At 54.5% G+C, this 25,451-nt stretch overlaps 1 protein-coding gene across 3 annotated transcripts in view; it reads right to left on the bottom strand.

Annotated features, from left to right (window-relative positions):
- The window catches only part of MAEA (macrophage erythroblast attacher), a 33,482-nt gene that overhangs the window by 2,848 nt on the left and 5,183 nt on the right, over positions 1-25,451 (bottom strand). Inside the window, exons 2-7 of one of the 3 annotated variants that reach the window (XM_032395503.1) lie at positions 11,593-11,775; positions 9,425-9,628; positions 6,115-6,237; positions 5,295-5,408; positions 2,549-2,625; positions 1,757-1,865 (exon numbers count right to left, since the gene is read on the bottom strand). In XM_032395503.1, coding sequence (XP_032251394.1) covers positions 1,757-1,865; positions 2,549-2,625; positions 5,295-5,408; positions 6,115-6,237; positions 9,425-9,628; positions 11,593-11,775 — 810 coding nt within the window. The remainder of the gene's footprint in view (positions 1-1,756; positions 1,866-2,548; positions 2,626-5,294; positions 5,409-6,114; positions 6,238-9,424; positions 9,629-11,592; positions 11,776-25,451) is intronic. The other 2 variants (XM_032395504.1, XM_032395505.1) reach the window with 2 other exon arrangements.

The following is a 25,451-nucleotide window of genomic DNA, read 5'->3' as shown; positions in this document are numbered from 1 at the left end:
GCTCTGTCCCCTCAGCACGGCAGGACGCGGCCCCGCCCCAGCGCTGCCCTTCGGGGTCCCGTGCCCCCACCCGGCGCCATCCCATGTGTGCACCCTGGCCTTCCTCCGGTGTGCCGTCCATGTCCAGGCACGAGGCTGTGCGTCGATGGGCTGTGCCTGTCCCCCCCCGGCCTTGGCTCCACAATGGCTGCGTGGCTTCTCTTCACGCCGCCTCGGTGCCTCCGAGGGCCGGCCCTCCGGCTGTGACGGAGCACTGGCCTCGCTCTCCGCAAGTGGGACGCCTCACTCTCCAGGGCAGGCCCTGACTGCACCTCACAAAGCTTCTCCAGAGCAGGGAAGAGAGACCGAAGAGGCTGCCAGCTGAAGTTCGGTCTCACTCCAGCAAGATCCCTGGGGCCGGAGGGCTGATTACAGGACATTCCGACACCACAGAGCCGTGTTGAGTCCAGTCTCGGGGGACACGCTTCCAGCCGCCCTGCAGACGGCCTGCGGCTGAGCACTCCAGCCAGCGGGGGTGCCCCTGGGCAGAACCCACCATCACGGCTCAGGGAACAAGCCCGGCTCAGCCCACAGGGAGGGCAGTTTACTTCAGTCCTTCTGGGGGACGGGCTGGCAGCCGGGGAGACACCGTGGCTGAGCGTCTTGTGGCCCCCACTGTTGACGCTGTCGGCAGGTGGACCTCCGGGCCCACAGGGTCCTGAGCGTGGGGTCTTCAGGAACTAGTTTCCTCATAAGAACATACAGGAGGAAGAGCCCCCCGCAACCTTGCCAGTGCCCTGATCTCGGGCTTCCCGACCCAAGCCTGTGGGATTCTGTCACAGCAGCCCAGACAGATGACAGAAAACTGAGGGAGGGACTGAGCCACAAACACCTACAGACGTGGACGCGGCTGGGAGGGCCCCAGTGTCCAGCGAGAGCAGGCCTGTCCCAGGTGGCAGAGAGCCTGGCCGCAGCGGGGGAGGCGGCGCCTGTGCGTGAGGACACTGGACGTGGGGCTGCAGCGTCCCCGGCCAGCGGCTGGAGGTGCACCTAGCTTCTCTGCAAGCCTTTCCACTAAACATGTGGACAGAAAACAGACCTCGGGGTGGGACTGCTCATCTAAAGAAAGCAAAACCTGATGATCTGGAAACTTCCATCTGTGTTGCAAAAAATGAGAAAGCTGCTCAGAGAGAACACTAAGGTCACAGCCAGGCGAGCCTTTCTAAGGACACCAGGGCGGGCGTGACCAAGGGCTGATGGCCAAGGGGCCCCCAAGGGCGAGGAGCCAGGAGGAATGGGGGAAGGCTATCCGAACTCCTAGGTTCTCCAGGACGGCACCACGAGCAGTTCAGCTGCAAACATCCGACAGTTTTCAAGACAAGGGAAGAAGGACCCCAAAGGCGGATCAGAGATTACCAGGGCTGCCCCGAGGTTTCCAAAGGGGGGCCAGACACACTGCCCTGGCAACGCCGAGCAGGCTGGCTAGTGATGCTGCGTGACCACGCCCGCCCAGACCCCACGTGGACCCCCAAGGCCAAGGGGAGCAGGGGAGAGAGGACGGAGGTCAGGAAGAACACTGGCAGCGAGGGAGACAGGGAGGGCGACAGGTGGAGGCACTCAGAGCTGAAGTCCCTCCTAGGCTGAAACCTCTCGTGTGCGGTTCTGATCCAAACTTCTCACCGGCAACAGGGAGCAAGAAGACGGCAAAAGCCCACATGGTGTGCTGGTCACACGCCCAGGCCCTCCCCAGCCCCGGGGGCCCACAGGCATGGCTCACCTTGTAGGGCGAGATGTGCGTGTCTGGTGGGAAGGCCAGCATGCCCATGACCTGGCGGACCTCGTCCAGCTGGCTCCCTTCGGCCTGACTGAAGTGCTTTCGCGCGTGTCTAGAAAACATTTCAGGTCGTCTGAGTTTGCCTTTCTACCTTCAAGAATCTATGTGCGGCACACGCCAGAGCCTCAGGACCAAGTAAGCCCCACCTCGTGTGACCTGGGCCAGGGTCTGCCACGGCTCAGCTCAGCGAGGGCCCCCTCCTCAAGGGGAACAGGCAGGGGGACGAGGCTCGAGGCACCGAGCACAGAACCCCATGCAGAAAACACCCAGAGCCAGTGGCCCAAGCCCTTCCAAGTGACCCTGGTGGACGTGAACTGAAACCCCGACGACACAGCCCTGGGAGGACCCAGAGACAGTCCGGTTCTCCCAGTGCTGCGGTAAGTCCCCATCCAACTCTCAGAGACACAGAGCCCACCCCCCACGCCCGGGGTGCACAGATGGGCTCGAGCCGGGCCTTCCTGCACTGCCTGCACCTGAGAGGGAACCCACGCTCCCATACCCGCATACCAGCCTCCTTCCCAAAGGCTCTCCCTGCCCACCCCAGGGCCAGCACCATTCTGGGGTGGGTGGACACAGCCGTAGAACCAGGGGCCCTGAGCCCACATGTTAAGTCGGCCTTGTGCTCTCTGTCCGGTCAGGGCAGACCTGCTGGACACTCCACACTTCATCCCCTACAGCCCTTCAGAAGGCCTGCCCCATGAAGTCAAGGAGGCCGTCTGCCCCCTCTCCACGTACCTCACGGCGTCTAGTCTCTTGTTCTGCCGGATGAGCTCAATGAACTCCTGAATCCTCAGGCTAAACTCCAGGCAACTCTGGGGGTAAAGACAAGACCAGGCTTGGGGAGGGTCACCACAGAGCCACGCCCACGGGCTGACCCCTCCAGACCAGCTGGGCACTGCACACTCCGCCAAGGAAGCTTAGAGCCACCGGGGAGGTGGGTCTGATACCCAAACTGTGACTTCAGCCTGTAGTCAACGCTCTCCCAGCTCTGACGGCACCTGGGCCCAGCGCTCCTGCCGCAGCAGGCCCTGAGCACGTACCCACCGGCCAGGCGTGGGAACGAGTCACCCGGAGGAAGCTGCAGGGCGTCAGCAATTTGGAGGGCGTGAGACGTGACTTCCCACGTGAAGCAAGGGAGCCCAAGAAGACAAGTTTCCAACCCCTTTACGAGGACCAATCAGCTCTCTGGATTCTGTCTCAGGGTCATAAAGGTGTAAAAGCATGGGGACGTGCCCTCAGAGCCTCAGATGGCCTCAGAACCCTGTGTGGCACATTCCACCCCGACCTGCTCCGGGAGAGGGAGGCCAGCCCCAGCGTGAGGCCCTGACCCTGGTGGGAGGAGAGGCTGCTGGGAAGTGGCGCCTCACAGAGGAGCGTGAGCGGGAGCAAGGCACGCAGAGCCGGTGAGAGAACCCAGGTCCCTGAGCAGGGACGTAGGGTGGGGATGAGGTGGGGACAGACCGCAGGGACGCCTGGGGAGAATGTTCCAGGCAGAGGAAGAGCCAGTTCAAAGGCCCTGGGGAGGGTGGGCGGGACCAGGAGGAGCGCAGAGCTGGTGAGAGCCCTCCGAGCACACGGCGGAAGCCCCAGGGTTTGCGGAGGTCGCGAGGGCGCGAGAGGTCTGGGGCAGCGGCTGCTAGAGGACGCATTGCTGTGCCAGTCGGCTGCGTGTCTGACAGGCATCTGTCCAAACACGGCACGTGCGGCTCTGAGGGGACGCTAGCAGGGTGCGCCACCAGCGGGATCATTTGTATGGAAGCCCCAATGCTAACTCTGCAACCGTAGCCATGTCAGTCCAATTTGGGTTCAAACTCTTGTGGCTGGGGATGGGGGAAAGCAGGCAAAATTAACTTTTGTAACCTAAGACGAAAACTGGATTATTTTACAAAGATGATAATTTAGAAAACACTAGGTATTTCCAACCAGAAACAGAATACGTGGAATTAACAGAACAAGAAAAAAATCTCTGCGTTTTCCACTCATTTGCCATTTTGCCTTCCACAGCACCTGGATCACAAGATGACGTGGACAGATAGTCTACGAGGCAAGTCTGTCAGTCAACCCCAAACGTCTAACCCTTACGCTCAGGTTTACCAGTCACGTGGACTGTTCCCACCCGAGCCTCCAAGCGTGTGCACTGGCATTCTGATGAAGCAGCTCAGCCAGGCCCCTGGGAGGGCGCCCTCCACCAAGCCCCCAGCCCTGTTCCAGGGACACGAGGGTGCAGCACACTGGCCGATGGGACCTACCTTGGGGCCCACCCGGCCGTCAGAGGCAAAGTTGCAAGAGAGCCACCTACCTGGTGCCCAACACGTCCACACCACAGGTGCGCAGAGCAAGGCGTGTTTCCCTGCCCCGGCCCCCTCCTCCCCTGCCCTCTGCACCAAGGCGGCAGTCTGTCCTGACCCCCAGCTGGATGGAGCCGATGCCATGTGCTGAGCGGCAGCACAAACCAGCCCCAGTGATGAGTTCCCTTCCAAGGCCAGACCAGCAAGAGGCGAGGGGCAGAGAGCAGCGGGGAGATGCCCTGCCTGCCTCCCCAGGGCACCGGGTGATCGCCGCTTCCGTGTTCAGGGGACGCCAGGGGCTCTACCAGCCGCAGGAAGCCACCAGGTGGGCATTCCAGACGAACAACGTCCTGGTAAAGTCCCCGCGACTGACATGTTTAAACATGTTCCACCACTGTCACAGCTCTGCTCTAGCAGGTGACCTTCCAGACAAACACATGTGTACCAAAACCTAGGTACTCAGACTCAAACGTAAAATACCACGATTCCAGGTGGTGACGCCAAGCACGGAGGGCTGAACACACCCTTCCCGCGCTAGCTGGGAGGGCCTGGAGCAGTCACGTTCGTGACCATTCGGCTGTCCCAACACGCAGCACGCGTACTGTTGCTTCGGCTGTCCTTAAGCATCTGGAGACAGGAGTCAACCCAACAGATATTCACCGGTCACTTTACAAGTTTTTTCCAGCTATGGGAGACTTGGTCTCAGTTTCTTTTCTTGCCTAGAGTCTCACGACTGACACGAGGGATCCGTGGTCGTCGGGCATGGCCCCCCCCAGCGTCTGTCCCCTCCCCGGCCTGCGTGTGTGAGCTCATGCGTGTAGGCACACATGTGCACGCTGTCGGGCACGCTGGGGCCCCACTCTGTTCAGTTGACATTTTATAACAAGCACGTTCTCAGGTCATCAGCTGGTCTTCCCAACACACTTTGGGATGGCTAGTTACACTCTCTCCAGTTAAATGGCCAGCTGACGTGGAGCCGGCCGCCCGCCCTCCCGCTCCCACAGCGGCTGCGCGGCCCCGCCTGGACCCGGCTGTGCGGCTGTGCCCTCGCCAAGCAGCAGTGCTGACTGGAGGCAGCAGGGCTTGCAGAAACCACCTGTCGGGATGGGGGCCTGCTTTCCTTCTGACCTGGTTCCCACCGTGCGGCACAGCTGTGGGGGCTGGAGCAGGAGAGCAGGGTGAGTGTTACATACCAATTCTGGCTTTCCTTTTATGGTTTCCATACCAAGATCCTCACTCTCTTTAGGGGAGCCACTGGCCACTCTACTTTTCCGTCCCGTCTTCGCGTCGTGCTCGCTTTGGCGGCCCTGAGTGGCAGAGAGCGTCACCCTTGGCTGGTGACTATGAGCACACAACAAGCTCAACCGGGGAGAGGTTAAAGGCACTCGGTTTAGAAAACAGAAAACAAACAGTTTTTCTAACGGAGGCAGGGGAAGGTTAATAGAAGTTAAACATTTCTGCAAGCCCCAGGTGACAACACCTTTCAGTAAGCATGTTTAGATTCTCTAAGTCATGATTAAGTATCTGTTCTGGAAGCTGCCGTGGGTCTCAAGAACAGCTGTACTGGAGAGGATCCCAGCCTAGAACTCTGCACCATTGCAGGTGGACAGCACTTCTGGACCGGGCTTTCCCGCATCAGTGACTGAGGGGTCGGGGGGCAGGACGGACCCAGCAGCGGGCGGCTAACAAGCTGAGCACACGCGGGCAGTCGGCACCTCGCTCCTTCAGAACCCCATGCTCAGAACACTTGTCCAAACCATAATGCAGAAGTGGGTGCACTTTTTAGGGATTTCACCTCAAACCCAAACACCACGACCAAAAAATAACCCTGAACTCACACCAAACCCAACAGCCCCCCCCACCCCCCCCCCGTCTCAACCAGAAGCACAGAACTCTGAACCAACAGGTGCAGGCGCGTTGGTTGCGGGCAGGTGCTTGCCCCGCCCAGAGCACCCCCCCCCCCCCCCCCCCCCAGGCACCTGGCCCACAGCCCCACCCCAGGTGCCCGCACACCTTCATCTTGCGCAGCCGGGACTTGTTGTCGTGACACCAGGCCAGGCAGGTGGCCGTCTCGCGCCTCTCCAGGGACTCCTCCACTTCTTTGGCCGTCAGGAACATCTCGATGTTCACTAAGTCCTTAGGGGAAGGAAGCGGTGTGCGCTCAGAGCACTGGACACCCGGACCCCAGCCCCAAGTTCACTGATGCCCCCCACGCCCCAGCACACCCCACCCGGCCAGCTCCGGGGCTCCCTCCTTGAGTGCCCCCCCCCGCCCCAGCACATCCCACCCAGCCAGCTCTGGGGCTCCCTCCCTGAGCCCCCCCACGCCCCAGCACACCCCACCCGGCCAGCTCCGGGGCTCCTCCAGGGCCAGGACGAGGGGCAGGCCGCAGTGGGGAGGCGCGCAAAGCATTCGATACAGTCTCCCAAGCTAAAACCCCAATCCAGAACCTTACCCCCCACCCCAGCAGCAGCCTGACCCCGTTACACCCCTTCACAATCAGGCCTGGGAACCCCGGCAACCGGTACCCTCGTTTTTATTTTGTGTTTTTTCCTCTGAAGATGCATCTGAGATTCTGAGAAGGAGCAGAGAGGGCCGGTGGGGGCAGGGCCGGGTCTGCTGCCGTCTGCTCTCCTCCCCCGTTTCTCTGATGCCCGTGCAGCCGCATCCACTGAGCTCTGGAGGACCCAGGCAGGGCCAGGGACCCGGGGTCACGACACCCACACGGTGCCCAGGGCCTGCCAGTCCCCAGCAAGCGGCTGGCCGTGGAGGCGGGAAGAGACGGTGGACGCCTGCACACCACCCAAGGGGGGGAAGCCATTGGAAAACAAATTTGAGAGGGTGTCTCTCCCATCCGGAACTAAAGACCAGCTTCTCAGCGACGGAGGAGAAGCATCCAACACAAAGATCCCTTGAGTCCTCTGCGGCCAGTGGGCACGCGCGGTGCGGCCGGCGTGTTCCTGCGACCGTTCCTGCGGCCCGCAGGCAGCCCCACGCGGGACCCCTCCCCACGGCAAAGCGCAGCACGGGGCAGCCTTCCTGCCGTGCTGTCTCCACCTCAGGTCGCCCTAGGCCAACCGAGTCAGGAGCCCACCACAGAACTTGCAGTGTCTGGAGAAGGACCACCGTCCCTCTGCTGAGTGCAGCGCAAGGCAGGAGCTTTCAAGGAAAAGGAAGCACCGCGAAAGCCAGCAACGCGTCTACGCCCGCGGTAAGCAGTACGCGAGGGCCAACGACGCCCCCGTTAAAACCAGACGTTCATACAGAACGCACAGGGAGAAACACTCATCCGAGCGCCGTTCCGCGCGACCGGGGGCCGGCAGCACAGACGCCGCGCAGGCCCCGAGAAGGGCAAGGGCTGTGCCGCCGTCAGGGTCGGCGCTGGCCGACGACCAGCGAGCTCGCCGGCTCCGTACGCCAGCTCAGGGGCAGGCAGGCCGGGCTGGGCCACGCAAGGGCCTCTCCACCCAAGTCTCCCGGAGCCCCCAGACGGACCCCCAGCCTCACTAGGCCTGGCCGTCACGCAGGGGTGGGCCCCCCCGCCCTCCGGACATGAGCTCCAGCAGTAAGTGCTGGGCACTGAGGCGCCAAGTCATCTCAGAGGTCCGCTGGCTGTTCTCGTGAACCACTTTTTTGCCCATCTCTCTGGCATTTTCTTCTCTTTTCTAGAACCTTCCTGCAGGGAAACGCTGGGTCTCCTACATGAGGATCATCTTTCTCTATTTCCCATTTTTGGTTTTCAGTTTTGCCCTGAATTCTGAGGCAGCCTCCCCTGCCTGCAACTCAGGGTCCACCCGTCCTGGGTCTGCGCAGCCTCAGGGTTTGGGTCTTTGCCATCTTTTTCTTTTCCGCCGATGGTGTCTCGGATGTCCACGGACCCTGGGGTGTGGGAGTCACACCAGAAGTGTTAAACCAGACGACGGGAAATCACACTAATCAGGGGTCGCCCCACATGAGACGCCAGCACCGTGATTTCTAATGCAGATGGACACGAAGACATCACCGGGGATAGGCCTCTCCTCCAGGACCAAGGCTCTGCGTGGGGCACACAGCCCCCACCTGGGCTGACCCGGTGCGCTCTCTCTCCGTGGCGTTGGACGAACAGAAGTTTTAAATGTGAATGAACCCTGACACATCAGCCTCTTCATTGGTGACAGCACCCCATCCCGTCAGGAGCCCTCACCCCACCCCAAGGACCTGAGGTTCCCCCTATGCTTGCTTCTAGAAGCAACCTTAATTTCTATCCATAGCTGTGAAGCTGGGGCTTCCACATGGGAATCTCGCAGTGCCCCCTTCACAGGGTGTCCCAGGTCGCACCACCGCCATCACACAGTACAGCTTCCCACAGGCCTCCTGGCTCCCCCATGCCCCCCATACTCTGTTCTGCACAGAGCAACCAGAGTGAGCCCGTTAAAGCAATGCTTCCAACTCAACCCCCCTACCGCACACCCATCTCAGTTGAGGGGAAGCCCTTCCACTCTGAGTTCTGCACATGCTCAGACCCCCACACCCCAGTACAGGGCAGCTCCCAGGCCTGTCCCGGGACTCTCCCCTCATCTCTGCAAGCCCACCCCAACCAACCTTCTGAAAATCACCAGCCCTCCTGCCCTTTTGCCCTATGCACCCCTGGAAACAGTCCTGTTTGACCTCCTGCCTCTCTCCCCTTCAAAGCACGTGTTCCTTGAGGCTAGCAGCATCTGGCCACACCCTCACAGGGGCAGGAAGAGAGGAGTGTGGGCTATCTGTGGGCACCCACGTGACCCCTGCAGATGCACGGCTGTGCCAGGGAAAACACAATGACCAGGGAGCCCATCAATCAGGTACACGCTGGCCATGCTGGGCAGGGCAGGAGGAGGGTGGGAGGAGCAGGGCCGAGGGACCACTGGGTGCAGAATGGAGACCGGTGGGCCGGGGAGGTGGACACTGCCCGAGAGCAGAGGGGCAGCCCGAAGGCCAAAGAAAGGTGCGCATGGGTCTGTGAAGCCCTGGTAAGGGGAGGGAGGGCACTGGAGGCCTTCACCACTGCCGAGCAGCCTTCCTCCCGAAGCTCCACGCTTAACTGGCTTGCCCACGCACTGAAGGCCAGAGCATCGTCTGTGTCTACAGACGGGTGGAAAACGCACCCTCCCCTGGGCACGAGTAAAAACAGTCACGGGAGGGCGGGTACTGAGTGGGAACGACCCCTCCCACGGGCTTCCCGTTAGAACAGGCTGCAAGTGAGAAGCACCCAGAGCCGTCGCCGTGGCGCAAACACACTAGACCTGGGGCACGTGTGCGTGATCAGGGAGGCCGCCCCCGAGGCAGCAAGAGGCCGCGCGCCCACCTCGACGCCGCTCTGCCGGGCCAGCTTCACGGCCGTGTTGTAGTACCCACAGCGCAGCAGGTGCTCCACCATCATGCGGTCCATGCGCTTCTTCTTCCACAGGCTGGCCGCCGCCGGCTGGTCGCTGCTGTGCTCCTTGAGGTGCTCGATCCTGCGCTTGCACAGCTTGGCGCTCTCGTCCTCGGCCTGGATGGACTCCACCGCCTGAGACGCAAGCACACAGGGGTTCAGGGTGGGACGGTGACCCGGCTGCCCCTACCCTCACCCTCACAAACAGGGGAACACGGGGGGATGTCCCCGGGCTGGGTGACGGAAGCAAAAGGGGGAGTCGTCCCCCCCGCCCACTGCCCCGAGGCCGGTTTGGCTGCACCTGTCATTACCCAGAGGCAAGTCAACACCTACCACTCTGGGTCTGCACCTTCTTTTCAGCAACGTCACCTTTTACTTTACGGAGTCTGGAGCTATGCATAATTTTAAATTTGTTACAGCTTCCTGGTTAATTAAACCATCTGTTGTTATTTTGCGACTTTCTTTTATAATACTTTTTCCCTCAAAGTCAAGTTTGTTCAAAATTAATACGGCTCCGCAGACGTGTTGTGTATCGGCGCTGGCCGCACAGCAGCCAGCCGTCCAGCACCTGACGTGTGGTCAGTGCCGCCGAGGGGCCGCGTCGCAGGCTGATTCACCGCGGCGTCCACCTGGCTGGTGGCGCGCAGGCCCACCCGGCGCCCTGGCCGGCCCGCCTTTCCCTCGAGCACACGCCACGGCTTTCTGGCTGCCAGGGTATTTGTCGCTCCTTTGGAAGTGGTTTTCTTCCTCCAGCTGCTTTTAAGATTTTTCTCTTTTCAGTTTCATGATGTGCAATCCTAGGTTTATTTTTATTTATCCATCAGTTCTGAAACTCTCGGCCACTCTTCCCGTGCCCTCTTGACTTTGGTTGAACACGGTCTCCACTCTAGTCTCTGAAGCTTCCCACCCTCTTATGTAGTCCTGTGTTTTTAGCTCTGTGTGCGGCTAGAATTTCTAGGTAATTTCCTCATGCCTACCTTCCAGCTCACAAATTCTCTCTTGAGCTTCGTCTGATTGTTAAATGTTAAAAAGTGTGTTATAAGCAAACATTTGAGTTTTTCATTTCAGTTATTATACTTTTAACTTCTTGAAGTTTTATTTGGTTTATTTTAAACTCCCAATCACGCTTTATACTTTATGTCCCCTGCAACGATTCTCAGCTGTCTGTCTGTTTACTCTTCAGACACAGTCAAGTCTGGTCCCTGATAATCTCTACGTCTGAAATCTGGGCGGTGTCTATTGTCTCTGCCGCACCTCAACCACAGCATCCTGTGCACCTGGCGATCCTCCGTCAGACCCCTGACGCTCTGAAAGACGGTGTCCTCCCCCTGAGAAGTGCACTTAGTGAGGCCCCACCAGCTGGGACCACTTACACCAGGCTGAAGAGAAGGGTCCTGGCTCCCCCGGTGTTCTGAAACGGGCCGTGATGCTCTGCCACAGCGCGTCCACTCCTGGGGCACCCCCACCTGACATGTACCGCCACCAGGTCCCACCACCAGCCCTGGCCTCCCCCCACCCCCCAGCTGGCCCCGGGCACTGGTCAGCAAGGCAGCCATGGGTCCTGCCCTTCTCGCCTCTTGGCCCCTGCCGTCCAATTCTGGTGATAAACTTTCGTCTCATGAGCCCTTTGATACGTTCAGTAAGACGTTGTAAAGTATCTTGCTGCGTTCTCTGGGTTATTCGGTGGGCGCAGCAGCGCACCCTACCACCCTCTCCCAGAAATGAGAAATTTCCTACATGAAGCTTTGAGGGGAAATTCTAAAAGTAGTAAATCATCTGCCTCCTATCTGTGCTTGGGACACTCTGGAGTGAGGACAACCCAGCCCTGCAGGAACAGGAGCACGGGACTGGAAGCAAGCCTCCAGCCCCACGGGGGCTGCAGAGCACAGACAGCATGGAGGGACTCGCCTTGCCCACGCTCTGGCCGTAGGAGCCCACCTCCCCATCGCAGGGCTGCCTGGTCTCTGCTGTGTCCCGGCTCCCACAGAAGACAGCCCCTTTTTGGGACTGCCTGGGTACATGGGAAGGCTGGGCCGCTGGACCCATGCTACAGCCCACGCATAGGCAGGCAGGCAGGACGGTCCAGAAGACACACCAACCTTCCTCTTGAGGACGCTGAGCTTCTCCACCACACCATCCAGAAGGCTGACCACGGAGTCCACAGCGGGGCAGCTGCTCAAGGTCTTCTCCAGCTCAGCCACCACCATGGTGACGTGGCTCGTCTCTCGGTCAATGTTTTTCTGAGCAGCCCGAAAGCGTTTATTCAGTGTTTCGTAGGGCACCTGGAGAAGGGAGGTAATTGGTGTGTGAGCACCAGCAGTCCTACGTGTGGGACGCCCAGACCCCCTTCGTGGCGTTTTGTCAGGCACAGATCCTAGGCCTCTAGCGCTCTAAAGACACGTCTACTCTAACACCTGACTGAGGCCCACGGAAGCCCTGTGTGAACGGAGGGTCATTTGTGTTCCTGGATGCGGACACTAATGAGAAGACGCATACTGTCCCCAAATCCACAGAGGCAGCGTTAAGGGCACACTGACAAAATAATCCCAAAGTTCATCCAGAATAACAAACAGCTTAAGGAGATGACCAAAATGAGATCCATCAGATGTGAAAGCCTGCAGGGGCCTGCAATGGGCCCGGGGGGTGCCGCAGACTTGGGACCCTGGGAAGAGGGCGCACAGACGGGGTCGGGGCCTCAGCCCATCAGCAGAAACCACAGGTGCACATCTAACGCCTCTCAATCAGACAGTGCTCATTTGCCCCCAGTGACAAAACCACCTTTCCCTACAGAACACCTGACAAAAGACCCAGGAAGGATGACATGTCACTGTTACACTTCTGTCCTTCCAGAAAGAGTAGCTGCCAGCACTCCTCCCTTGTCCTGGCTGTGGGTCTACCACTTCGCGCTCATCAGATGCTGCTCACACGGCGTGGACACCCCGGGGGCCAGCGGTCCACTGTGGAAGTCCTCACTGCCGGCTCCAACAGGTGCCAGGCACCAATGTGTGCCAGGGAGGAGCCTGGGATTCCCAGGAGCAGAGATGCTGACGGGACCTAGACACCAGCAAGGGGACCCTGCAGCAGGACTTCCCCATGACCCGGCCAGGGGTCCAGTACTGTCCGTGCCCCAGCTGCCACCCCCCTCAGGCTGCCCTGGGGACACGGTGGCAGTGGGTAAAGAGTCCTGTCCACACCTCGGGTCTTACCAGCTCAAGAGGCAGAATGCCATTAGACAAACCACGTATGCCACCTGGGGAGAGCTCATCCCCAGCAGCCAGGTCTAGTAGCCTTTCCTGCCACCACGCCACAGTCTAGCACAAGCAAGACAGGAGAGTCTTTAGACGAAGCCAAAGGGCCATCCTTAACGTGGAGTGGCACAGAGCACCCGCAACACCCACGACCTAACCAGGCCTGTCCTGGCTTCAATCCCTGAAGAGCCTCCCACTGTGGCACGCGGACAAGGGTGAAGCTGCGAGTAGGTGGCCAGGCTCAGACACGAGCCCCGTCCTCCACGTCCAAAGGAAAGGGCTCCCTGCCCTGAGCCTCAGTGTTGGCAAACGTACCTCATAACAGCACAGCACAGCACAGAGACCCAGGTGCATGCATCTGCTAGACCCCTCCTGGACAAGAGGCCAGGCGGTGGAGGGACGCTGACGCGCGCATCCTCCCTTTCGGGATCTTGGAGTGTTCTCAGAGCCCCCACCCACCCCAGGGGCCCTGCAAACCGTCTGCTCCAGGGTAGGTGTGTGCTTCCAATCTGACCTGGCGGACACTTTCATAAAACACAATAAACAGAATTACTGAAAAGTGAACTGAAATCCCATGATGCCCGCTAACAAAAGCTTCCAAGTTTTATTCTGATTCAGACATTACAATTACATTTCAATAAATACAATCAAAGCAACCATAACATAGGAAAAGAGAAAAAGCCATACACCGCACACATCGTCAGCCCAAGCACACGCAGGTGACGGGAACGTCCCCGGCTCCAGGCAGCTGAAGTCCAGGTGAGCAGCAGGTGAGCGCCGTTACACACGCAGCAGGTCTCCCTGTGGTCAACGTACCCAGGCTCAGTGGACACCAGCACGGGACTCCCTGGACTCTCAGATCCTGCCTTCTGCTCATGACACTCGGCCTGAGGCTCATCCCTCAGCCAAAGGGAAGGCAAAAGGACACTCGGAAGCAAGCGCTACAGGCTGGTCTCCATTTTTAACTTTTATCCAAAAAGGAAGCAGGCAACACTCTAATATTCACCTTCAGTCCATTATCGATATCCAGGCCCAGCAATTTACACTGTTAGGTTACAGTCCATGTCAATTCCTCTATCTTTTGATAAAAGAAACTAAGTCAGGACTTTGTACACTTCTTGGGGGCTGTGAGCCCCACTGTGCTCTTCACCACATGGCCTGCGTCTTCCCCTGAACCTGAGTCAGCCCCTCAGCCTCCACTCCTGAGAGTCTGACCTCCCAATGGCCCGGACAGGAGCTTCCTATGGCTACTCTTCCCACCCAAGGACTCACGAGCTGCCCTCGGTGCTCCAGCCCCACACCCAGTCACAAGCTCCACAGGGCGGAGCTCTCAGGACCTCACCTTCTGCTGCCCACACCCCCACCTGTCCTGTGCCCCCCACCGGCCTGGCCCAGAGCACCACCCCCACCCCCGGAGCTCCCAGAATTTACACTCCGGGAGCACTAAGCAGCCTCCTGTGCCAGCTTCCGTCCCATGGACACCAGGCAGCGGGCCCCGGAAAGCTGCTCAGCGTTGTGCCCACAGGGCACCCAGCCTGGGGTCCTGCCCCCCCTGCCTCTCCCCAGCTATCCCCCGCTGCTCAGTCACCAGCAGCTCCTTCACAGGCTCCTCCCAAAAGGGCTTTTGCCAAATGAAGGAATGGAATTTCAGAAATGCTGAAGATCCTGAACAAGCCAAACTATCATTCCAGAAGAAGGGCAGGATTAAGATACTTCTGGACATGCAGGGACTGCCAAGGTTAGCGCCCACAACCCTTTTCTGGGAGGAAAATTACTCAGAGAGCCCCTCGGCGAGACAAACAACAAAATCAATGAGAGGAAATAAGATACAGCAAAGGGCAGTGAGGAAGGACACCAGTAAATGATACAAACTAGAGGGAAAGAAACCAATCCACAGCCTAAGAAATGTGGGTAAGGTGACTCTAAGTCCAAGGGATTTTGAAAGAATTCCAAAATAGAGGCAAATATTAAAATGTCGTCTTAAATGCACAGGCAACAAAACCAAAAGCAGACAAATGGGATCACATCAAACATAAAACTCGTGCGAAGTGGAGGAAGCCATCTGCAGTGCGCAGCCCAGGATGGGGAGGGCACCCGGTGCCCTGGTACCCGGGGCAGGCGGAAAACCCCTCCACAGCAAAGACACAACACCCAACCAAAGTGGGCAGAGGCCCTGAGCAGACATTTCTCTGAAGAAGATACACAGTGGCCGACCCGCACGGGGCAAGGTGCTGAGCATCACCAAGCACCAGGGAAATGCAGGTCAAAACCACGGGCAGACCCCACCCCACACCCCGCAGGACGGCTGCTCTCAAAGGAGCGGAGACCGACAAGCCTCGGCGAGGACGTGGGGCAACTGGAACCCCGTGCACCGTGGGGTGCAGCCGCCGTGGAAAACACCGTGGAGGGTCCTCAAGACACTAAGCACAGAATGAGCCCACGGCCCAGCCATTCCACGTCTGGGTGTGTTCCCCGGAGAACGGAGAGCAGGGTCTCGATGAGATGCCGGCACCCCTGTGTTCACGGCAGCATCATGCCCAGCAGCTGGGACAGGGAAGCACCCCAGTGTCCGTGGACGGGTGGACAGACTACCAAAATGTGGTGTATACACCCAATGGAATGTATTCAGCCTTACAAAGAAGGAAATCTTACCATATGCTGCAACATGGATGAACCTGCAGGACTCTATGCCCAGTGAAATAGCCAGTCACAAAAAGACTAAACTGTATGATTCTTCTCCCGTGAGATAACGGAGAGCAGCCAAACGATCAGAAACAGAAGGAAGGAGGGAGGCTACCGGGGGCTGGGGGAAAGGGGAGGGGTTTAATGGTGCAACAGACTGAATGTGTCCCCACCCTCATAACACACAGACAGAAATACTACCCCCAACGGGATGGCATACGGGGGTGGAGCTTTGGGAGGTGACTGGGTTACAAGGGCGCGGCCCTCATGACTGGGATCAGCATCCTTCTAAAAGGACCACTGGCTGTCTTCACCACATGGGACGCACGAAGAGGCCCTCACCAGAACCAGACCACCCTGGCACTCTCGTCTTGGACTTCCAGCCTCCAGGACTTGGGAGAAGAACTCTCTGTTGTTATAAGCACCCAGTCAACCGCACTTCTAACTGATTAACACAAATGTGTCCATAGTTTCAGCTGTGCATGCTGAAAAGTTCTAAAGACCTCACATACATATAGCTAATGCTGCTGCACACTTAAAAACGATGAAGATGGTTAGTTTCATGTTATGTTTTACCACAATAAAAAAATATTCCTACGACGCTGATAAGACACGGCAACGGTATCTGATTCAACAGCTACCATGAAGCTACATCGAACGAGACAGTGGGGCCCTGGTGCAGCCGTGCACCAGGATCGCTGGAGGGCCGAGAGCCCAGAAATGGACCCCCAACCAAGGAGCCCAGCAACCCAGGGCAGAGAGGACCTGCTCCGCAACAATGGTGCAGAACCGGACAGACACATGGGAGAGGGAGGACCTCAGCCCGGACCTCACTCGGTCCGAAAAAATTCTTAAATGGCCACGGACCCAAACGTCAAAGCTAAAACTATAGAATTCTAGATGGGAACATAGGAGAAAACCTTCACAACCTTAAGTAGGCAAAGATTCCTCACAGGGATACAGAATGCACTAACTATAAAAGAAAAATTCATTAATTAAACCTTATCAAACTAAAACTTTGAAAGACAATTATTTAAGACAAGCCACAGACGAGGAGAAAACATTCAGTGTATGTAAACCTAACAAAGGACTTATATCTAGAACGTATTTAAAACTTACAACTCAAGACCAAGGAGACAATCCCATTTTTAAAACGGGCAAAAGGTTTTAACAAAAAGTCACAAAAGAAGATATACAAAAGGCTAATAATAAAGACACGTAACATCATTAGTCAGAAATATGCAAATCCAAGCCCCAATGGGACACAGGAGGGTTAGCCCTATGTGTTGTCAAGCTGACCAGGCCACACGGTGCAGACACAGGGTCAGATGCGGCTCTGGGTGTGTCTGGAGAATCTCGTTTGAACGCTGGGCGGAGTGAAGCAGACTTCCGTCGGCTCTCCTGGGGCTCCCGCTTGCCCACTGCAGACCTCTTCAGCCCCCATAACCCCGAAAGCCAATTCTGCACGCTCAGTCTCAACCTCTCTCCCCTCCCCCGTCCCCTCTCCCTGTGTCTTCCCTCCCTTACTGGACGGCTCTGTTTCTCCGGAGAGCCCAAGACAGGACGCTACTGCATGCTAGGAAGACTTTCACCACCTGCCGGCCAGGCTCAGGACACCTGGATGCTCTCACTGGCAGTGGCGTGGGTGATCCTCAGGAACAGAGTCTGGCTGTTTCTTACGACAGTAAACATACACATATCACATCATTCAGCAACTCCAATCCCAAGAGAAACAAACAGAGTAACCACAAAGAGACTGTATACAAATGCTCTTTAGTAGTTTTATTCCTAAGCCCAAGATTGGAACCATCTCAAACATACATCCCTGGGGATGGTAAACTGCCCACTGACGTGGGGTGCCACACAATGAAGCTCAGACATGGGCAGGGGGAAAAGCGAGACACACAGTACAGCTGTGGGGTCCCTTTATGGGATATTCCAACACCAGCAGACCAGTGGGAGACTACTCCCCAGGGGACCCTTGGAAACAATGTCTGGAGACCTTTCAGATCTGTCACAACCTGGGTGTGTTTGTGAGCTTGCCAAACCACAAGAGGAAACTAAATGGAACAAAGAAAACCTTATCAATCTACCAAGAAGGAAACGAAAAAAAGACACACAAAAGCACAGGAGACAGAGAACAAAGATGGGGAGGGTAAGTCCACAATACTGGCACTCACTACAAATCTGAATGGCTACAGAAAGATAACTAGAGCATAAGTGGACAAAAGAGAAACGGAAAGGATAAAGCCACAGAGCAGTGCTGTCCAAGAGAACTGTGAGCTGCAGATGCACATAATTTTAAGTTTTCTAAGCAGCCACATTAAAAAGAACGGGACGAAACTGATTTTAGTTTATTTTACTTAATCCAATGCACCCCAAATATTTCATTTATTAGACATTTTACATTATTTTTTCTCTTCATGCTAAATCTTTAAAAGCCAGTACACATTTTATTTTACACTTAGAGCACATATTTGGACCAGCAAAATTTCAAGTACTCAACAGCCACACGGGCTCAGGGCTGCTGCACTGCATAGTGTAGCTACAGAAAACCTGTGGTGAGGCGTGGGGTCACCGGGACCCCACATGTGGCTGGCAGGGAGCGTGTGGAAGGGTTTGACAGCAGTTATCAAAACTCTGTCTGACCTTTGACCTGGCTACTCCAACACTGTGGACTGATCCTAAAAGCTAACTGCACACGTGTGCAGAGTCGTAGGTCATGGGTACTCTCCCCAGGTCGGCCAGCACTGTGCAGGAATGCTTTTTTTTTTCTTCTTATGAAGGCTCCATGCGGGGCTTGAACTCACGACCCTGAGATTAAGACCCGAGCTGACATCAACAGTCAGATGCTTAACCGACTGAGCCACCCAGGCACCCCTGCGTGAGTGTTCTTTAACTGTCTATTAAGTTGAATCGTACAAAAATAACTGATAGGCCATCATTATGTTACCAATTTTTAACTGAAATATAACTCAGATACCATAAAACTCACCCTCTTAAAGTGTACAATTTAGTTTTTAATATAAACACAAGGTTGTACAACTATCACCGCAAAATACTTCCAGAACATTTCATCAACCCCAAGAGAAATCCCATACCTATGAAGTCCTCCCCACGGTCGGGCAACTGACCACTAATAACCTACTCCCTGCCTACACGGGTCTGCCATCGTAGACACTTCGTACACATGGAATCATACATTTGACGGCCTTTGGTCTGGCTTTTCTAACTTCGCATAATGTTTCCACGGTTCAGTCACGATGTAACGTGTACTTCATTCCTTTTTATGGCTGAAGAATAGTGTTCCGTCCCACAGGCATACCACATTTGCTGACACATTCATACGCTTTTGGCTATTATGAGTAATAAGGCCACAAAGACTCCCGCACAGGCTTTTGTGGGGACACCTTTTCACTGCTTCGGGGGCTCCACCTAGGAGTGGAATTGCTGGCCACTCTATGTTGAACTTTTTAAAGAACTGCCGGACTGCCTTTCAGTGTCTTTACCATTTTACGCGCCCCAGCACTGTATGAGGGCTTCAGTTTCTCCACATCCTCATCCAACACTTGCTACCGTCCATCTTTCTGATTTGTCATTCTAGGGAGCATAAAGTGGTATCTCATTCTGGTTTTCAATTTGAATTTCATAAATGACTAATAATGTTGAATAGCTTCTCAATGCTTATTAGCTGTTTGTATATCTTCTCTGGAAAAGTCTATTCAAACCATTTGCTCATTTTAAAATTGGGCTGTCTTTACATTATTGAATTTTAAGGACTCTTAGTAGATTCTGGACACTACTAGATTACCAGAGGTGACATGCAAACATTTCTCTCGATTCTGTCCTCGGAAGCACAAGCTTTTCACTTTTGAAGTCCAACCTACAATTGTTTTGGTTTCCTGTGCTTTAGGTGTTATATCTAAGAATCTTAGCTCTTACATTTAACCTTTGATCCATTTTGACTTAATGCTCATATACGGTGTGAGGGAAGGACTCAACTTCTTTCTTTTGCAAGTTGATATCCAGTTGTCTTGGAACCGTTTGTTGAAAAGCCTCTCCCTTCCCTATGTAACTGTCCTAGCACTCTTACTGAGAATTACTATGTATGGGCTTATGTCTGGACTCTCAGTTCTAGCCCACTGATCTATCTTTAGCCTTTTAACCGTAATCAAGAAGTGTAGTTTGTAGTAAGTTTTGAAAGTAGGAAATGTGAGCCCTACAACTTCGTTCTTTTCTAAGACTGCTATTGGCTGAATGTTTGGGTCCCCCCCCAAAATTCGTATGTTGAAGCCTTAGTCCCCAGTGTGACGGTTATCTGGAGTTGGGCGTCTGAAACAAAATTAGGTTCAGATGAGGTCACAAGTGTGGGGACTCCATAATGGGATCAATGTGAGCACACAGTGGGAAGGCAGCCATCAGCAAACCAAAACGAGGGTCACCAGGAACCAAATCTGATGGCCCCTTGCTCTTGGACCTCCCAGCCTCCAGAACTGTTAAGAAATAAATATCTGTTGTATCAGTCACTCCAGTCTGTGGTATTTTGTTAGTGCAGCCTGAGTGGTCTCAGATGACTGTCTTGGCTATTCTGGACCCCCTGCATTTCCATATGAATTTTAGGATTGGCTTCTCAATTTCTGCTAAAGAGCCAGCTAGTGTTTTGATATGGATTGGATTGAATCTATAGATCAATTTATTGCTATCTTAACAGTGAAGTCTTATTCCTATTTTATTATTTTTCATGCTGTTATAAGTAAAATTGTTTTCCTCATTCCTTTTCGATTGTCCATATCTAGAATATAGAAGTACAACTTATTTTTACATATTTATCTTGTATCCTGCAACATGGCTGAACTAGTTTATGAGTTCTGATAAGTTTTGTGTGTGTCTGTGTGTGTATATTCCTTAGGACTTTCCATCTACGAGATCATTTCATCTGCAAATAGAGTTTTGTCTCTTCCTTTCCAATCTGAATGTCTGTTATTTCTTTTTCTTGCCTAACTGCCCTGATTACAATCTCCAGGACAATGTTGAATCAGAAGTGGCCAGAATGGACATCCTTGCTTCTTTGTCCTAGGGGAAAAAGTTTTCAGTCTTTTACCACTAAGCATGATGTTAGCTGTGGTTTTTGCATAGATGCTCTTTATCAGGTTAAGGAAGTTCTCTCCTTTTCCTAGTTTGTTAAGTGTTTTTACCATGAATAAGCGTTGGATTCTGTCAAGTGCTTTTTTTTCTGTGTCTATTGAGATGATCATGTGGCTTTTGTCCTTTATACTGTTTTTTATACATGCTTTTTGCATGTTGAACCAACCCTGCAATCCTGGGGTAAATCCCGTTTACTCCTGGTACATAATCCTTTTCATATGTTGTCCGATACAGTTTGCTAGGGTGTTGTAGAGGATTTTAAGACCTATATTCATTCATAGGGAATACTGGTCTGTAGTTTTCTTAGATATCTGTGTCTGGTTTTGGTATCAGGGTAATATTGACCGCACAGAGTGAGTTGGGAAATGTTCCTTTCTCTTCTATTTTTTTGAAGAGCTTGTTAAGGATCAGTGTTAATTCTTCTTTAAACATTTAACAGAATTCACTAGTGAAGCCACTTCATCCTGAGCTTTTCTTTACGGAAAGTTTTGTGTTTTTTTTTTTAAATCTCTTTACATGTTATAAACCTATTCAACCATTGTCTTTTAACCCACAAAATAGCAATTTTACATGGTTCAATCCAATACATTTTCCCTTTGTGCTCCTTGTCTAAAACTCAATAAGGAAAAGAGGTCTTGGATCTTTCCCATCAATGTGAATCAGCTCTTTATGGTTCATATTTGGTGGCTTTTTAAAATCGTTATTTGCTTTTAAATTCTGGTTCTATCTTATCTGAGTATACCAAAGATTTAAATATGTATTAATCAAATCCACTCAATTTTTCCTTGGTAATTTGTTGCATTATAGCTTTTAAGATCACAGGATTTCTCTGTTTAGTTAGCTGATGTTAAATTATATTTCCTTCAGTACATCTTTCCCCTTCAGTGACTCATAAAAAGTAATCCTTCCTGTTTTCATAATTGAAACAGAATCTGGCAAACACCATAAGTTAAGATTTGTATAAAACATCTGTACTTTCACCCAGCTCTATAGCAATCCTCCTACACTGTGTCATTTGCTTTAGTTTCTTCAAACCTTCTCCAATGTTTGCTGTGGGTTTTCTGACAGTATTTGCTGACAAAGAAATGCATCTTAGTTTGTCATCATGTTTTCAGCCATTTCTACCAGCACAGGAAGGAAGGATTTCCCCAATGTCATGGGACTTTTTATCTTTCACAATGAAGCAGCCTCAGAAGAGGTTTCTAACTATTCATCACAAAGCTAGGAACATCTTCTGCAGCGTTAGACGGAGCTCTGCCTCATGTTCCCGTGTGGCATGGGTCAGTCTCCCAATGGCCATGGCTTCCTGCTCCCCCGGGCTCATCTCCCAAGCACAGCACACACCCTGAGGGAGGCGCATCCAGTTTCAGAAGGCTTCTTAAAGAAAATGACACTTCTGGTCAGCCTCGAGGGGGCTCTGAGGAGGAAGACCGTTCACAGAGCGGCTGACAGAGCTTGAGGCGGGAAGAGCACTGCCAGCACCTCCGTGCTCTCTTCTCTCAGTGCAGGACCGTCTCACCGGCCGTCCGCTGGGTACTTGCAGAAATCTTGTCGTGCCCTGGTCCGTTTTAGGAAGAGAGGTATGAGCAAAGCAGCACGAGCTGCCACGCAGCGGAGTACCGGCCACCGACACCTGCATGCTGGGAGCACCAGGGCCTCCACGCGCTCAAGTGCCCTCCGTGCCCCGGGACGGGACCACTGGCCAAACACAGCACACCGACCACACACCGACACCTGCATGCTGGGAGCACCAGGGCCTCCACGCGCTCAAGTGCCCTCCGTGCCCCGGGACGGGACCACTGGCCAAACACAGCACACCGACCACACACGGGCACCCGAACCGACCCGTGTACGTACCACCGGCCGAGCAGGCTGCCTCGCGGGTTAGCTACGAGGTGCGACTGGAAGCAACAGCTGTGCAACGAGGTTCACACCTGCCTCTGGCATCAGGCCCCACCCTCCTGGGTGCCTCCCTGATTACAAGTAAGAAGTACGGGATCCAGCATAAAAAAGTCGGATGGTACCTCCAGTCATCAGTCTGTTCAGACACAACACTCTCTGCTGTTACTGGTCTTCCCTAGGCCTCTACTAAGAAACCATGTTGTGTCTCCTTCAGTATCCATCACGATGCCCAGTAAAGCTTACCCTGACATTTTATTTCTGTTGCTGTTAGGTTATTGTGAATGGGTATTTTCCCATGAGGTGCTTTAACTGGTTATTGCTGACACAGACTTTCTCATTAACTGTAGTAATTTTCCAATTAGCTTGTTTGTGTTCTCTGGGTATATAACATATTACGTCTCATCCATTCGAAGTTACATTTATTTCTGTTTCAATTTTTATTTCTTTGGACAGAATTGCCAAAATAATATTTAATAGTTCATTCGTTAACTGAAGAAATATTTCTTCTCTGCCCTCCATAAAACTTACAATCCCAGGGGTTAGAAACAAAGAAGCAAAATGCAGTATGACAGTTAACAGCTAGGGAGGAAAACCGAGAAGAGGGAGATGGTAGGGCTCCCAGTTTAAATAAAGTGATCTCGCTAAGAAGGTGACACCTGAGCAAAGATCCAAGAAGGTGAGGGAATAAGACAGACGAATACCTGAAGGAAGAGGATTCCAGGCAAAGTAAACAAGTACAAAGGCCCGGAGGCCCCCACGCCAGCACATCTTCTAGCAGCAGGGAGACCAGTGGCTAAGTGCCCGAGGGGAGCAGAGGTGGAGGAGGAGGACGGGGAGGAGGAGGCCGAGGTGAAGTCACAGGGTCTGCAGGGCTACGCTGACAACCTCGCTCTGCACCCAGGTAACACAGGAAGCTACTAGGACGGGAGAATGGCACGGTCTGCTACAGCGCTGTGATGGCTGTGCCGGGCACGGCTGCAGCTGGACTAGGCAGGAGGCTACTTCAACCCAGAGACGGTTTCCGCCACGGTGGCAGGAGGAGAGAAGGTAAGACGCAGTCAAATTCTGAATCCATGTTGGAGCCAGAGCAGAAGGACATATGGATGCAAGCTGAGGACAGAGTGGTCAAGGCTTTAACCTGAGCCAAGGAAGATGGGGAGTAGGTTTGGGGAGGAGGCAGGTAAGTTGAGAAGTTCAGGTCTACGTATGCGGAGCTACCTACAGAGATCCAAGTGCGGCCACTGGATCCTGCGCTCTGGGACTGCGGACTAACCATCTGGGAGTCACTGGTACCCTCAGAGCATAGGAGACCACACGAGGTCACCAGCACGGTGGGTGGTCACACAGAGGTGGAGGGGTGGCTGTGAGCTGGGGAGGAACCCAGCCAGGGTGGCGAGCCTGGGGGCCAAACAGGACCGTGTTTCAGGGAGGAGGGGCTCACTGCAAGATACCGTAAGGATCCCTGGAGGCCTGGCCAAAGCCAGGGAGTGATGGAGCAAAACACAGCCTCTTGCCCTGAGGAGCACGTATTGTAATGAGGGCCTCTGACAGAAAAGCAAGCAGACTGGAGGCAGTTGTCAGACTGTGATCAAAGCTGTAAAGAAAATAAAACAGAGGAAGGGACAGAGAACAGGAGCCACAAACCCCAACTTCATTCAGGGCTAGGGCAGCAATAAGCCCACCACCAGGCTGTTTTTGTCTTCGGGTCCCTTTGAAGCTAGAGACAGCCAACTGCAAGTTCTGGCCTCTGAGCTTAAGCATAAATGCTGAACAGCACTTCTGGGAGGCCCCGTGAGGGAGCCGGCACCTTCCCCTCCCGTTCCTGCTGCCCACAAGCGGACTGGAGCCCTGCAGCCAATGTAGACCAACAAGGGGATCACAGATCCCAGAAAGATCACAGCAAACACAGGCATCAGGAACACCCCCAGGGTTTTTTTACCAAACCCTGCACAAGGGGCAGGAGGACACTGTCTTCACTTGGGATGGGCTGGCTGGGTGCCAAGGAGCACGAGGTCTGGGGCAGGGAGGCCAAGATCAGGCACTGCTGGGTTTTGCGTGGTACCTTCCGAGCCCCGCTCAGATGTGTAAGGAGACCGAGCAGGTTGCCGACGATCCATGTGGGAGTTCAGGGTGGGGCCTGGCTGGAGGCAGGAGTTGGAGACAGAGCACAGAGACCTCTCGAGGGCTGCCTGCTGCCAGACGACTCAACGACCCCCAGGCTGGAGGATGCACAGTAACGGCAAAGGCATCTGCAGAAGACGAGCCGTGAGGAAGCGAGAGAACGGCACCAGGGGGGCAAGTGAAGGAGGCGACTGCCCGGCAACTGGCCACTTAGCAGCGTCAAGTCAACTGTGACAAAAACATTTTCATGGAATGTTAGGGGCAAAACTTCTGACTTGAACCCGGAGAGACACACGGGAGGAGGGGCAGGAAAAGGAGGCAGCAGCTGGAAGAGGACATGGGGCAATGAGAGCCATGTGCATGCTGATGGGTCGCAGTAAAAAGGGGAAACTGAGATGGGAGGGGAGAGATGCAAGTGCTGGAGCCGCAGGCCAGAGGGGCAGGCTCGGGGCACAGCTGGCCACTGGTGGGGCAGCTCCCCCACAAGGTACAAGCAGACCCAAGGAGGGCGGTAGCTGTCACAAGTGAAAAGTGGGTGACGAGGCCAGGCTCGGGCCACGTGGGCTAGGAGCCGCATGCAGGAAGCGGGGGCCGTGCAGTACTCAGGGTTCAGAGTCAAGAGGTGACGGTCAGTGAGACCGTCAGCACAGGTGGGTGTTTTTCTTCATTAGCCACACTCAGCTGAAGAGTTAGTTGGGTTGTTCAACTATTTAATAATACCTAGTTTCTATCACTTAGTTGTTACTCAAACAGTGAATAAATCTTTTTTTCAGAAAGCTTCCAAACTCCTGTACCGAGGGATAAAGATTCTAAAACAACGTACTCCTAAAAAGACCAACAGGCGCCCCGGCAGACCGCGC

This window comes from Phoca vitulina, unplaced genomic scaffold (assembly GCF_004348235.1).
Source record: "Phoca vitulina isolate PV1807 unplaced genomic scaffold, GSC_HSeal_1.0 scaffold85, whole genome shotgun sequence".
NCBI classification, from domain to species: domain Eukaryota; kingdom Metazoa; phylum Chordata; class Mammalia; order Carnivora; family Phocidae; genus Phoca; species Phoca vitulina.
This window is presented reverse-complemented; position numbering and strand designations above follow the sequence as displayed.